This window comes from Entelurus aequoreus, linkage group LG09 (assembly GCF_033978785.1).
Source record: "Entelurus aequoreus isolate RoL-2023_Sb linkage group LG09, RoL_Eaeq_v1.1, whole genome shotgun sequence".
NCBI classification, from domain to species: domain Eukaryota; kingdom Metazoa; phylum Chordata; class Actinopteri; order Syngnathiformes; family Syngnathidae; genus Entelurus; species Entelurus aequoreus.
The window spans coordinates 22634054-22650225 of record NC_084739.1 but is presented as its reverse complement, the minus strand read 5'-3'; the positions used below and the strand labels follow the sequence as shown (position 1 = coordinate 22650225).

At 40.8% G+C, this 16172-nt stretch overlaps 1 protein-coding gene across 1 annotated transcript in view; it reads right to left on the bottom strand.

Moving 5' to 3' along the window:
• psme4a (proteasome activator subunit 4a) overlaps positions 1-13950 on the bottom strand; it is a 40322-nt gene extending 26372 nt beyond the window's left edge. The window contains exons 1-5 of the mRNA XM_062058356.1: positions 13369-13950; positions 11430-11570; positions 11236-11352; positions 4986-5030; positions 544-693 (exon numbers count right to left, since the gene is read on the bottom strand). Of these exons, the coding sequence (XP_061914340.1) occupies positions 544-693; positions 4986-5030; positions 11236-11352; positions 11430-11570; positions 13369-13565 (650 nt within the window). The 5' untranslated portion in view covers positions 13566-13950. The remainder of the gene's footprint in view (positions 1-543; positions 694-4985; positions 5031-11235; positions 11353-11429; positions 11571-13368) is intronic.
• Between the last annotated feature and the right edge of the window lie 2222 nt (positions 13951-16172).

Below are 16172 nucleotides of genomic sequence, written 5' to 3'. Positions count from 1 at the left end.
GGACAAGCGGTAGAAAATGGATGGATGGTTTTGGAGCACACCAACGAGACTTGTGTGAATGTGTGTGTGTTCAATGTTGACATTTAAACTTGCTGTAATGTTGTTGTGTTGTTTGGATAAAAAAGAGATTGTTGAGCTATAACCCCCTTGTTATGTTGGTTATATGCATTATGGAGTCTGCAAAATGTGCAGCTTTTTACTAAAATAGGGAGTTTTGTCAAGGCTACAGACAATTATTCATGTTTACATTGATTCTTATGGGGAACTCTGCTTTACGATACAAACGTTTCGGTTTCCGAACCATGTTGAAGAACCAATTAAGTTCGTAGATTGAGGTTCCACAGTATTAAAAATGTAATCGTCAGGCAAATTCATAACCCTTATTTTGTATGTCGTCTATATCGCGCAACTCTAGTTGAGACACATTTTGGTTCACCTGAATTTACCATGTCAATAGAAACTAAATGGGGGTGGGAAACGCACACACTTTGTTACCAAACCATTCACTGATTGGGACCAGATATATTATATGTACACTCTTACTTGAAGCCTTTATGGTGCAGCTCTGGTGGTAGGGTTGTCGGTAAAAAGAGTTCAAAGTAGCTTATTGCCCTCTGCATGGTGACGTCAAATGGACAAAATAGTGGTCTCCACTCATCCAGCATTTCCTGAGTTGCAGACTCTGGAAAATATCTGCATCAAAACAAAACACCAGAGAGAGAGAACAACATTGAGTTATTATGGAAGTTGCTGCCCAAAAAAATAATTCATATTACCGTAATTTCCGGACTATAAGCCACACCTGACTATAAGCCGCACCAGCTAAATTTAGAGGAAAATACAGATTGCTCCATATATAAGCCGCACCCGACTATAAGCCGCAGGGTTTTGATGTGTAATTACCGTAGTATATAGGGGTTCCTGCTACCACGGAGGGGATTGTCGGGACAGAGATTACTGTTTGGGAACGCAAAGCGTCCCATTTATTAACAATAAATCTTTCAATCATTCAATCAAACTTTCACATCTTTGACATGGCGAACAGCATTCGTGCAGAGTACAAATAATACAACGGTGCAAAGTAATACAACGTGCTCGCCTGTACGTTATCAAAATAACCAGCCTACCGGTATATGAAAAGTCAGTCTTTAATCATTGTGTCATCGTCTTCCTCCTGCGTACTAAAACCACTGAAATCCTCTTCGTTGGTGTCGGAGAAGAACAGGCCGTAAATAAGCCGCACCCTTGTATAAGCCGCAGGGACCAGAACGAGGGGAAAAAGTAGAGGATAAGCCGCACCCTTGTATAAGCCGCAGGGACCAGAACGAGGGGAAAAAGTAGCGGCTTATAGTCCGGAAATTACGGTACATGAAGTATTTAAAGCAGCAAAGCTAACAGACCACATTCTCACACACAACCTGTACCATTCACTACTATAATGCATCTGTACTGGTGTCAAAAATGTGAGATTGCAAAACACATGAATCAGCATCACTGAATTATATAACCGGCAGGGGGGAGATGACGGGTCACACCTGGCACATTCTCGCTTTTCGCATCAATCCAGTGGTTCTAATGGGCTCGTAGTCCTACCGGGGGACTTTTATGTTTAATTATATGCTTGCGTAATCACAGCGGGTTATGTCAAGTCACTAGCTTCTTTAGGGGAAAGACAAGCACTTGAGCAGGCCAAGGAAGTATTGTTCCAGCCAAAGGCCACTTGTTCCATCTTCTCTCTGATCCACTAGCTGACCACAAATCACACTCACTCGTCCTAGTGACAGAAAACTCTCACACAAGACAGAATTAGACAAATAATAGGATTATCTGACTAAGTGCAAAGTGAGGGCTGTCCTCGTGCTGGCCTAAGGTCTGGAAGCACATAACCATGGTGGACACAGTAGACCTGCTTGCTCATTTGTAGGCATTAGAGGTGCACCGCTGTCTTCTTTAGTTGAATAGAATATATCATATTTTTTCTGTACTTCAATAAACTAATACAATAAAAATATACCACTACAATATACTACTTTTTTTGTTGAATATTATCAGGTATCACGTAATCAGCCTGTCCTACTATACAATCCCAAGGATGTCCTCGGCTTCTACTCTGGTCACTGGAACACTGATACCAACCTACCTACTCAGTGGCCTAGTGGTTAGAGTGTTCGCCCTGAGATCGATAGGTTGTGAGTTCAAACCCCGGCCGAGTCATACCAAAGACTATAAAAATGGGACCAATTACCTCCCTGCTTGGCACTCAGCATCAAGGGTTGGAATTGGGGGATGGGTCAAATGCAGAGGAAAAATTTCACCACACCTAGTGTGTGTGTGACAATCATTGGTACTTTAACTTTAACTTTAATCCAGACATGGCCTTGGCGAGTGCTGGTTATGACAGCCGGCAAGAGATGTCTCAACATTGACCCTCTTTGATTACGACCCTCGAACTTGCAGTCACAATTCCAAGTGACCCGCAAAAGCACTGCAACTTTTGCAAGGCCAATTGGGAACTATACAGCTTCATCACAGATCAACTTGCTCAGGACCTTCCATCTCCTCACCACTGATAACAGTGACTTTGCAGCACAAGTGCAGCACGTTGGGTGGATTGCCAATTGAACACGGAGTGGAAGAAGAGCAAATCCATACATTCATTCCAGACACCAGTTCTTCACCGTCAGCAATGTGTTTCCCCAGACCCGCCTGGGTCAGGCTAAACCGCATTTAAACTTGCGTTGTACCATTATGCTCAAGAAAGCAGAAATTATGTATGGCTCCTACAGCAATCTGAGAGTGTGGCGCATAGGAACAAACAGCTGACCACATCTTAATATCTTTCCCCATCTACAGTCCTCCAAACGGGGCACATGGTCTGCAAGTAGTTGATAACAATGCTATGGCCTGGCTGTCCAACAAATGCCCAAGGATATACAGGTTTGTACACACCTCTACTGAAACCATCACTTCCCATATGACGAAAAAGAAGATCAAATTATATTTGTATTATTTCGTCCCCATATTTTCTTTTTTATCATTACTTTATGTGCTGATTGGCTGGAAGAAATCGCTCTATAGCACAGGTGCCAAACACATTTTTATTGTGGACTTTTTCCCCATATTTTCTATTTCATCATTACTTTAAATGCTGATTGGCTGAAAGAAATCCCTCTATAGCAGAGGTGTCAAATTGTTATCGTGGATCACATCACAGTAAGGGCTGCCCTCAGAGGGCCACTTGCAAATACAAAACATATAACAGCTAACTTTTTGCAACTCAACGCTAAGAAAACGGAAATGCTGATTATCGGTCCTGCTAGACACCAACATCTATTTAATAATACCACCTTAACATTTGACAACCAAACAATTAAACAAGGAGACTCGGTAAAGAATCTGGGTATTATCTTCGATCCAACTCTCTCGTTTGAGTCACACATTAAGAGTGTTACTAAAACGGCCTTCTTTCATCTCCGTAATATCGCTAAAATTCGTTCCATCTTGTCCACTAGCGACGCTGAGATCATTATTCATGCGTTCGTTACGTCTCGTCTCGATTACTGTAACGTATTATTTTCGGGCCTCCCTATGTCTAGCATTAAAAGATTACAGTTGGTACAAAATGCGGCTGCAAGGCTTTTGACAAAAACAAGAAAGTTTGATCATATTACGCCTATACTGGCTCACTTGCACTGGCTTCCTGTGCACTTAAGATGCGACTTTAAGGTTTTACTACTTACGTATAAAATATTACACGGTTTAGCTCCAGCCTATCTCGCCGATTGTATTGTACCATATGTCCCGACAAGAAATCTGCGTTCAAAGAACTCCGGCTTATTAGTGATTCCCAGAGCCAAAAAAAAGTCTGCGGGCTATAGAGCGTTTTCTATTCGGGCTCCAGTACTCTGGAATGCCCTCCCGGTAACAGTTAGAGATGCTACCTCAGTAGAAGCATTTAAGTCCCATCTTAAAACTCATTTGTATAATCTAGCCTTTAAATAGACCCCCCCTTTTTTAGACCAGTTGATCTGCCGTTTCTTTTCTTCTCTCCTCTTCTCCCCTGTCCCTTGCGAGGGGGAGTCGCATAGGTCCGGTGGCCATGGATGAAGTGCTGGCTGTCCAGAGCCGGGACCCCGGGTGGACCACTAGCCTGTGCATCGGTTGGGGACATCTCTGCGCTGCTGACCCGTCTCCGCTCGGGATGGTTTCCTGTTGGCCCCGCTGTGGACTGGACTCCCGCTGATGTGTTGGATCCACTGTGGACTGGACTTTCACAATGTTATGTCAGACCCACTCGACATCCGTTGCTTTCGGTCTCCCCTAGAGGGGGGGGGTTACCCACATATGCGGTCCTCTCCAAGGTTTCTCATAGTCATTCACCGACGTCCCACTGGGGTGAGTTTTTCCTTGCCCGTATGTGGGCTCTGTACCGAGGATGTCGTTGTGGCTTGTACAGCCCTTTGAGACACTTGTGATTTAGGGCTATATAAATAAACATTGATTGATTGATTGATATAACAATGTAAATGCATAATTGTTTTATCATCATGATATTACACAATTGTTCTTCATTTGATTATTGCCATTGTTTCCCAAGAAACCGATAGAAAACTTTGGACTCACAAGTCATGGTAAAAAGCAGATTTTAAAGATCCCCTATTGTAGATTTTTTTTTCAAAAAGGGTTATAATGACCAAAAAATATATAACTAATAGCTTGTTTCATCATATAATTAAATATTTAGTTAGCAACAACTGCAACTAAATGCAGTAAATTTGTTCTGTCGAAAGTGCAATACAATTAGCAAAGAAGATGAAGTGTCTTATTATTTACAGGCTTTTGCAGGCCACATAAAATTATGTGGCGAAGCAGGTGTGGCCCCCTTGTGTTTGACACCTGTGCGATATTGTGTGCAGCATATTTTTCTACTAGAGTTTTTTTTTTTATGTTGTAAAATAAAATTATTTAACAGATTTAGTACTTACGGTCTGCAGCTCTTTATTAATGTCTTCAACACACCTTCCACGGAACTGTACAAAAAAAACAGAAACACATGTCATGGATTTGTTATTCAAAACACATTTAAATACTGATCTTAAAATAATTCCTTCACTGCAATGCGGTTTCAATTTGACGTCATGCACACATTCTGTCACACAGGTGTCTATTGTTTAGGTTAGAGAACTACTGTGACTTTATTGGATATAAATAGTAATATGTGAAATGTGTCACTTGTTTATAAGATATTGTGCTGTGGTTAAGGCTATTTATAAGTTGTATGCATAATCCTGACATGATACATAACAATGACCTTTGGTGCATTATCTAAACAGCAGGGCCCTGGTCACACAAGAGTGTTGAAAGCACGGGACCAATATAACCACAACTTTGGGAGCACCCCACCCTCAATCCCACCTATCTGCGCTCTGTCATGCACACTAAAGCCATGCCTTGTTGGAAATGGCCTGCCAAACACTTACCAACAACATAACTTAGCAATCACACAATGCTTTTTGGAGCTTACACACTCTACTTTTCCTGTGCCAAATCATGGGTTGAGGCAAAATGCAACAACAGTAAACAAGTGTATGGAAGTCGGTCAATGTTATAAGACTGAAAGATCACAAAATGAACCAAACACATGCGTGGCAAAATCTTCAATCAAGAGCCAGTTATGACAGGCCCATTCTAAGTGCATAGAGATCACTACTTGACCTTAGTGTGTTAGGGATAAACCCCTTACATTCACCCAGACATATTCAAGGATGGGAAGAAACGTGACCGAAGTTTCTGCTGACTTGTGTGGTGCTGTGTTACTAGTATGGCTGCGGCAATGCAGTTTATAAGCAAGCTCATGTTACCATTAATATAACGGTCAGAGGAAACTTTTGTTGAAAAAAAAAATTACATTCAGTACTACATTAAAAGTGACTTCTCAATAAGCCAGTGGTTAAGGGGGAAACATTGTTAGCTGCAGTGCGACAGTCTCCTCAATGAGTGAAATGTTAACATTGATTCAGCCTTAATCTATTTTATGTCCCAAGCTGCATATGGGCTGTCCATTTTTTGTTTTCACATGCAATGTGTCCAAAAATGAATGAGTGTCTCAAAGAATGAAAACACAAAGGAGCGTTGTTGTTCTTACCACCTCTGAACCAATTTTAGCATAATGAGTATAGCTGATGAACGAGGCCGGGGAGAACTGAATGTGAGAGGGGGACAAAGGCATAAAGAACACATTCAGCACCAGACAATGTGCCAATCATGCAAAATATGAACATATGACACATCACTTTGTTGTAAAATCAGATTTTACAAGTGTGCTTTAAATAAAGTTGAGCTGCCGATCAGCCACACAAAGCAGTTTGTTCGCATCAGCTGTAAAGCAACACAGATATGACAGTGAAGCACCATTGACCTACAATGTTTTCATAGCACCATAAAAGAGCACCTCGCACTGCTTGCTTTAACAAAAAACAATGAATGAACCACATTTGAATGCCTCTCGAAAGCATGAAATGTGCAAATCATTGTTAATGTAGCAAATAAAAATACTGGGAAGGTGAGTTCAGAGTTGTTTTAGGACTCATGATTACCATGAGCACAAAACGCACGGTTAAAACATGAATTATGCAGAATTGTAAAGTTTGTGTGTGGGTGTGTGTGTGTGTGTGTGTGTGTGTGTGTGTGTGTGTGTGTGTGTGTGTGTGTGTGTGTGTGCTATTTGGAGTAACCTACAGATCAGTGTCATTTTGGGTATGTGGGAGGCTGATAGACAACGCCAACTAGTGACACTACAGAGAGAGTGCACCTGGAAAGTATTCACAGCACTTCACATATTCCACATTTTGTTATGTTACAACCGTATTCCAAAATGCAATAATTTAATTTTAGTCCTGAAAATTCTACACGCAATACCCCATAATGAGAATGTGAAAACATTTATTTTAGATATTTTTGCAAATTTATTACAAATAAAAAACAAAGAAATCACATGTGAATACATATGTATTCACAACTTTTGCCTTGAAGCTGAGCTCAAAAGTGAGCTCAGGTGCATCTTGTTTCAACTGATCATCCTTGAGATGTTCCTACAGCTTAATTGGAGTTCACCTGTGGTAAATTGGACATGATTTAGAAAGGCACACGCTTGTCTATATATAAGGTCCCACACTTGAAAGTGCATGGCAAAGCACAAACCAAGAATGAAGTCAAAGCAATTGTCTGTAGACCTCCGAGACAGAATTGTCTTGAGGCACAAATCTGGGAAGGGTACATAAAAATATCTGCTGCCTAAAGGTCCCAATTAACACAGTGGCCTTCATCATTCATATGTAGAAAAAGTTTGGAATCACCAGGACTCGTCCTAGAGTTGACCGGTCGTCTAAACTTAGCTTTCGGGAGAAAAGGGTCCTAGTCAGGGAGGTGACCAAGAACCCGATGGTCACTCTGTCAGAGCTACATCCTTTGTAGAGAGAGAACTTTACAGAAGGACAACCATTTCAAGGCAATCTACCAATCAGGCCTGTATGGTATAGGGGCCAGAGAAAGCCATTCCTTATTAAAAAGCATATGGCAGCCCGCCTGGAATTTGCCAAAATGCACCTGAAAGACTCTCAGAACATGAGAAACAAAATTATCTGATCTGATGAGACAAAGACTGAACTCCTTGGGGTGAATGCCAGGCATCATGTTTGGAAAAAAACAGGCACCACTCATCACCAGGCCAATACCACCCCTACAGTGAAGCATGGTGGCGGCGTGCTGTGGGGATGTTTTTTAGCCGCAGAAATTGCGAGACTAATAGGGATAGGTGAATGCAGCAATGTACAGAGACATGTACAGGGACGGCGTGGCGAAGTTGGTAGAGTGGCCGTGACAGCAATCGGAAGGTTGCTGGTTACTGGGGTTCAATCCCCACCTTCTACCATCCTAGTCACGTCCGTTGTGTCCTTGGGCAAGACACCTCACCCTTGCTCCTGATGGCTGCTGGTTAGCGCCTTGCATGGCAGCTCCCGCCATCAGTGTGTGAATGTGTGTGTGAATGGGTGAATGTGGAAATACTGTCAAAGCGCTTTGAGTACCTTGAAGGTAGAAAAGCGCTATACAAGTATAACCCATTTATCATTTATTATATTCTTGATGAAAACCTGCTTCAGAGCGCTCTTTAGCTCAGACTGGGGCGACGGTTCATCTTTCTGCATGACAACAGGTGAATGCAGCAATGTACAGAGACATTCTTGATGAAAACCTGCTTCAGAGCGCTCTTTAGCTCAGACTGGGGCGACGGTTCATCTTTCAACATGACAACGACCCAAAGCACACAGCCAAGATAAAGGAATGGCTTTATAAGTCTGTAAATGTCCTTTAGAGGCCCAGCCAGAGCCCAGATTTAAATCTGATTGAACATTTCTGGAAAGATCTGAAAATGGCTGTTCTCCATCCAACCCGACAGGAGCTTGAGAGGCGCTCAAAGAATAGCGGGCAAAACTGCCCAAAGACAGGTGTGCCAAGCTTGTGGCATCGTATTCAAACGTACTTTAGGTTGTAATTACTGCCAAAAGTGCATCAACAAAGTATTGAGCTTGTATATCATGTAGTTTCTAAGTCTTTAATTTTTAAAACCTTTGCAAAAAGCTCTAATAACAAACATTTTCACATTGTCATTATGGGGTGTTGTGTGAAGAATTTTGAGAACAAAAATGAATGTATTCCATTGTAAAACGAGTCTGTAACATAAAAAATGTGGAAATAGTGAAGCGTTGTGAATACTTTCCAGATGTACAGTATGTGTTTCTAGTAAAATTGTACCTCCAGAGTTAAACATTATTAGCACATATTTGAAGACTTCCACACAGTGAGCAACTAAAGCAATAATTTTCAAACTGTGGTTTCGGATACCACTAGTGGTACACGGTCTCCATCCAGTAGTATGCCAAAGAATCAATTAAATATTCAAACACAGTGTTACAGATCAAACTGTTCATAAAAAATATTGAATATACTTTTTTAATAAAACATCTGTCTTATTTTTAATAAATATTTAGGCCTACTACCCTACTGTATTTTATCGTTGGTCATTATGCTGGTACTTAGAGAGCTAAGTGTTTTCTGAAGTGGTACTTGGTGGGAAAAAAGTTTGAGAACCACTGAACTAAGGGATTAACTTCCAAGAGTTTTGCTTTATTTTCAGCTTTTTTAGTTATGTTGAAAAACATGAAAAGTGTAATTAAAGCTTGTGAAGTTACTGCAACCTACAGCAACGTAAAGTGACAAGAGTGGTACACATCCTTCGTCCTGGCTATTCAGTCAAATACATTGAAAATAAAACAACGCCTCATTTTTGACATAACCGAACGTGGACTCCTGACCCAACTCCTGACATCAGACCCCCTTGTAAAGTTACAAATATTTCCTTTAAAGTCATATCTGTTTTGTAGAGTAGTTAGGATCACTCCTTTGAATGAATGTTCATCATTTCAAAGATGTGGAATAGGTTATGTCTTACTAGTAATTATTTTTCACGTTTGTACAACAGTTGCCTAATTGGCAATGACACATGTACATGTAATTATAATGGACGCTGTAGGAGAAAAAAACAACAACATTAAAACGCAAAACGTTTACCGTATTTTTCGGATTATAAATCGCTCCGGAGTATACGTCGCACCGGCTGAAAATGCATAATAAGAAGGAAAAAAACATATATACGTTGCACTCGAGTATAAGTCACATTTTGGGGGGAAATTTATTTGATAAAATAACATTTGAAAGGCAATTTAAAATAAATAAAGAATAGTGAACAACAGGCTGAATAAGTGTACGTTATATGACGCATTAATAACCAACTGAGAACGTGCCTGGTATGTTAACGGAACATATTATGGTAAGAGTCATTCAAATAACTATAACATATAGAACATGCTATACGTTTACCAAACAATCTGTCACTCCTGATCGCTAAATCCGATGAAATCTTCTTCCTCGTTGTCGCTCCTGGTATGCGCCGCTCCCTTTCTTTCTGCTGCTCGATCGCCGTTTTCTGCTGCATATTTCACTACGTCCAGCTTGTAATCTGCAGTATATGATTTCCTTTTCGGTGCCATTTTTGTTCAGCCCTTCTCAGTTTTTATAAATTACCGCCAATGTTGAAATAATCCATTTTAATAGCTACAGACATAGCAGCAGTTAGCATCCCATGACCCACAATGCACTTCTGCCATGACCCGCCCCCGCCGAATTCTTATTGGTTGACGTGTGTGACGATTGCTGACGTGTGTGTGACGATTGCTGACATTTGCTTCGTTTCTTACGCGAATGAGATAAATAATATTATTTGATATTTTACGGTAATGTGTTAATAATTTCACACATAAATCGCTCCGGAGTATATGTCACACCCCCGGCCAAACTATGAAAAAAATATCGGATTATAATCCGAAAAATACGGTACATACAAATAAACTTTCTACTGTCGCTTTTTTGTGTCTTTTTTAAAGTCACAAACAGAATTGAACAGCCTGGGAGTGCTTTCAGATGGGAGAGGGACCCACAGCATCACTACCTGTTCATTGAGAAGAGCAATACCTGCTTTCATGTTATTTTGCAAAAGTCTCCAATAACACCAGAGAAAGTCGCTAGATTAGTCACAAGACACTTTTTTGAAAAAGTGTATCTAAGGGGAACGAAAACTCGCTAAATATAGCAACAACGTCACTAAGTTGGCAACATTGACCACTCCTGCTATGTCTTCCTATTCTCTGACAGACCGGGCACGTATAAAGTGTGTTAAGAAGGGGAGTTATGATGCATACCGCCACCTATTGTACAGACTTGTAACGAGATTCTACAGTCTGACAGTCCCATTATAATGTGCTTAAGAGCAAGGTGAAAAGGTAAATATGGAACCAAATTTATTTGTGGCACTCTGACAAAAATAAAGGGAAACACTGAATATTAGAAAATACTTAACATTGCCTTTTATGATTGAGACAGTTTGCGCTAAAATGTATGAATTCCCCTTTCATTAAAATTGGGGGATTTAAAAAAAAAAAAAAGAACAAATTGGGGGTCGAACAGTGTCCCACAACAAAATGTGTTCAACTTTAGAGAGGAGGCTATTTTACAATTGAGTAATATGGCAGGTGGCGATCAATGCCACCACTAGAAAAAGATGTGAAATTAGTTCAGTGTGTTTTAGTCAAAGAAGCATCAAAAACTGTAACAATTGCCTACTTGGGAAACCAATTTAGTCCCAGATGCTCGGTCTTGGAGAAAAGGATCCTGTCATGCAGATCATACAGAGGCCTCCAAGGCAATTCCAGGTCGTCTCTTGAGAGAAGCTCCCTTTTCCTTAGAAGGACAAGACACAAACACAGTCAGGCTAATATGTAAACAGGCTTGCTTCAGACCTTGTGACTCCTTCTTACTTGAGCAGGTTGATGAGAAGGCGAGCCAGGCCCTGCATCATGCTGATCTCAAGTCCAGGGATAGTCACTAGCTCATAGAGCAACTTGATAAACAACACATGGTCTTCCTTGCTGAACTTCCGACCATACAGGCGGATGTACCTACATCACAGGGGAAATAAATTAGGAATTGCTCTTCCAATTGCATTTTACATCATCAACAGTGTTGATGTTGGTTCATGCTTTAAAAAGGGAACATTATGACAAGGAGCTAGGTTTCATAAATGACTCCGGTCTGTGAAATAGACTGTTTTGAAAAGGTTGTATCACGAGCCGTATCCCATAATACCAGTGAGCAGAATCTGGGTCAAACCCCATAGTGAACTTTCCATCTCTCTGAGCCGGTAGTGACTCACTCTGGGACAGAGCAACATGCAAACATGGGGACAGAAACGGATTATTCAGCCCAGCAACAAAGTACAATTTTGAAACAGCACTCCTGTGTAATCCACTGCCAATTTGACAGACGCCATCACAGAGTAAACAAAAACTACACGGGGAAAAAATAGAAATTTATTTTTGGTCTATGGTTGTTTACATGCACCCCCGAGGGCAAGGCTGTACAACTGGCAGCCAGGGGGCCAAACCCACTCTGGGAGTGACACCAGAGTTCAGTTCAAAACTTGGGAGACAAACATCTTTGCAGCAAATTCTTAAAAACACTAGCATGCTCCTGTTTTATAGAAGACCTTGGACCACTATAAACACATTGTTAGTTAATTGCATTAACGTTCTAATCTTGCTAACAAACATAGAACACTGGGGTACAAACTTGTGAACTGAGGCGTTCCTTTAAGTCCTCTCCTTTTTTATAATGTGATATATGACACTAAGGTGTAGCTGTAACTTGTTTACTTCAGTCATTAGTGCAATCGTTTAGTTATACTAGTGGTGTTCCTCAAGGTTCTAATTTAGATCCTCTCTATTTCATCGATTGTACTATTGAACTAGTACAATGCAAAATCAGTTAAAAAAAAGTTTGAGACTCACATTTTTGCAGCAAATTCTTAAAAACACTGTCAAAGATGATCTTTGACTAGCTTATTTGCAGAAGGACCTTAAAAACAGCTGTAACTCTGACAAGATAAATAGACCAAAATCAAAAGTCTACTGGTTCTCCGGAATATAGAAAATAAGACTAATAATGAAGGGAGAAGTACGGCGCCCCCGGTCCTTAGCTTTTAGTTGAATATCCCTGCTCTAAGGGTTGACCTGCCTGGCAAAACAGCTGGGATAGGCTTCAGCTTACCCATGACCTTAACTAGGATATAGATGGATGAGTGGTGTATCAATGACACTGTTAGTAAATATTGGCACACTTGTATTTAGTTGAATGTGGTGTGAGTAAATAAGTGATACTGGCACAGTGACATTGTGGTTAGAGTGTCCACCCTGAGATCGGGAGGTCGTGAGTTTAAACCCCGGCCGAGTCCTACCAAAGACTATAAAAATGGGACCCATTACCTCCCTGCTTGGCACTCAGCATCAAGGGTTGGAATTGAGGGTTAAATCACCAAAATGATTCTCGAGCGCGGCCACCGCTGCTGCTCACTGCTCCCCTCACCTCCCAGGGGGTGGAACAAGGGGATGGGTCAAATGCAGAGGGTAATTTCACCACACCTAGTGTGTGTGTGCCTATCAGTGGTACTTTAACTTTAATAACACAATTTCGTACCAAATCACACAAATTAGCTAACTCACTCCTACTGAGACAATAAAGCAATTTATATTAATCTAAATGCAATATGGTGATGTTTGAGATATTAAAACGAGTTTAAACTCGTAACAGCACGTACACGTATTACCAAAACATGCACAGCAAAAAAAACAAGCTTAAGTTGTTGACATAGAGATCCTCAAAGCACGTTTTGGAAATTGTTGACATTTTAAAAATACTTACGTGGAAAGTTTCCTTGTCCAAAACAGCACCCCGGGCCATATTTCTCTAAGCTGAACAGCCCGGCCTAAATTACCCTTAATTTTACTCAAAATGTCATTTGATTCTTCATCGAGTTGATCCGCATAAGGTAGAAGTTTGTTGTACACGATGTCTTTCTGAGGAACAAATCCCAATGTGTCCGATTGTGCCTCTTTCATATTACCTAATTTAACAAATGGATGGCACGTCTTGTTGACAAATACTAAAATAAAGGCTAGCTTGTTAGCCCACTCGTGTGACTGGACGGGGGTTTACAAGTTGATACGCGCGGTAGCCATCATCATCCCAAGTTTAAATAGCTTCTCTCCATTGTGGACGTTAGCGAGAATCGACGTTAAAAAAACTTAAGGCGGATCAATAACCCAAAATCGTCCGCATAACGCGTTGGCACTCGATTTCCTAACGTAGTCCTTAACGATATTAAAGCCTGCTAGCAGCCTAGCTAAAGTTAGCGCTCTACTAATTCCGCTCAGTCACTTCCCATAGACCGTTGAACGTCGACTGATTCATCCAACTACAGTCGGGCAGCAGGCAGGCGACACCCAGCGACCGGCCACACTTTTGACGTCATATCCGCTTGTCGGCTCGCAGTGCAGTGCATTGCACAAGGTCCGACCTAGTCGCAGTGGTCCCCAACCACCGGGCCGCGGCCCGGTACCGGTCCGTGGATCGATTGGTACTGGGCCGCACAAGAAATAAAAAAATAAAAATAAAAAATAAAAATATATTTTTATTAAATCAACATAAAAAACACAAGATACACTTACAATTAGTGCACCAACCCAAAAAACCTCCCTCCCCCATTTACACTCATTCACACTCATCCGCACAAAAGGGTTGTTTCTTTCTGTTATTACTATTTCTGGTTCCTACATTATATATCAATATAGGTCAATACAGTATGCAGAGATACCGTTCGTAAGCACACATGATTGTATTTCTTTATGACAAAAAATTTTGAAAAAATTAAAAAAAAATTTTTATAAACGACTGTAGCATAAAAATGTTTTTCAACATTATTATGCTCCAGGCAAAATTGTTCCTACATAAATCATCATCATCATCATCGGCTGTCACTCGAAGAGAGTATGACGATCCTCCTGGTAGGGGGGTATCCCTTTATGGAGGATGCCTGTGCGTGACTTAGTTTAACGTGGGGAGACTGGTGCACAGACAGTCACCACACGATCCTTGACAGATCCGGGTCAGGGTCCAGTGGCATGGAGTCCAAGACGACTGGGGACCCTTTTCTGTATGTATATATGTATGTACACATAGGTGCATGCATAGCTGCATGTACACATATAGGTGTATGTACATATGTACGTACACATATAGATGTATGTACATATGTACACATATAGATGTACAGTATGTACATATGTATGCACACATATAGATGTATGTACATATGTATGTACACATATAGATGTATGTATATCTGCATGTACACATAGGTGTATGCATGTCGATTTATGAAAGTAAGGCCTACATTTTGTAATTGGTTTAATCATTTACAATTATCAATACAATCTTGGAGGATGATTAAGAGTACAAAAGCCCTTAACCCTTGTATAATGTTCATATTGTTGTTACTCAGCCTGCGTTTGTGGGTCTGATGGACCCGTTGCATTTTCTGACTTTTTTTTAATGCCTCACAATGAAACACTTTTATGTTAAAACACTGAACAGATGTTTACCTTATCCCAATAAACATCTGTTCAGTATTTTAACATAAAAGTGTTTCATTGTGAGGCATTAAAAAAAAGCCACAAAATGCAACGGGTCCATCAGACCCACAAACGCTGGCTGAGTAACAACAATATGAACGTTGCACGGAAAATTTCTCTGCCAGTTTCTGCATTCCACAGGGATTCTTCTTTTGTGTTTCTGCACCTGCGGTTCCCACACAAGGTTGCAACATTGATTGTCAACACTGTCTGCTCTCATTTCCTCGCACATTTAACCCTCTGATGTTCTGTGTACCTACACTATGTCCTCCTCCTGTCTAGGCCTGCTGTGTGTGTGTGTGTGTGTGTGTGTGTGTGTGTGTGTGTGTGTGTGTGTGTGTGTGTGTGTGTGTGTGTGTGTGTGTGTGTGTGAGTGGTGTGTGTGTGTGTGTGTGTGTGTGTGTGTGTGTGTGTGTGTGTGTGTGTGTGTGTGTGCGGTACACAAAACATCAATTTCCACACTTCTATTAACCCTGGGTCCAGTGGACCCGGACATCTTATATGTAATAGAAATGTGTAGGGGGGGGTGTATGGTGTGTGGTCATATGTATTCTGATATATGTTCTTCACAGAAAATGAGCCAAAGTCAGTGAGTCTCAGTTTGAAAAATTTATTAATTGTACAATTTTTCTTTTAATAAAAAATGAAAACGGGTCCCACAGACCCGAACACCACACAAGGGTTGAATTGATATCTTTGTTAAAAACATTCAAAGTGATTTAGGTAGCCTCTTTAGTCTTTCATATTTTTATTTGTTTATTATCATTATTTATTACTCTATCCGTATTTGCTTTTGTTTTCTTTCCTTGACATGTTTCGCTGGTGTTGAAAGTGCCTTGACTTTTGTGTGCATTATAAATGTATGTTTGTCGTACAATAAAAACAATTATAATAATAACAAGGTTCAAGTCGCCATTCATTCTTTTTATAGACGCTGATCCTTTAGCCTTGCAGGTGTGCGCATGTGTCCTCGACTCCTCGTATGCCTGTTCTATTTATGCCGCATGACTCGTTTTGGAAACGAAAGACGGCCAT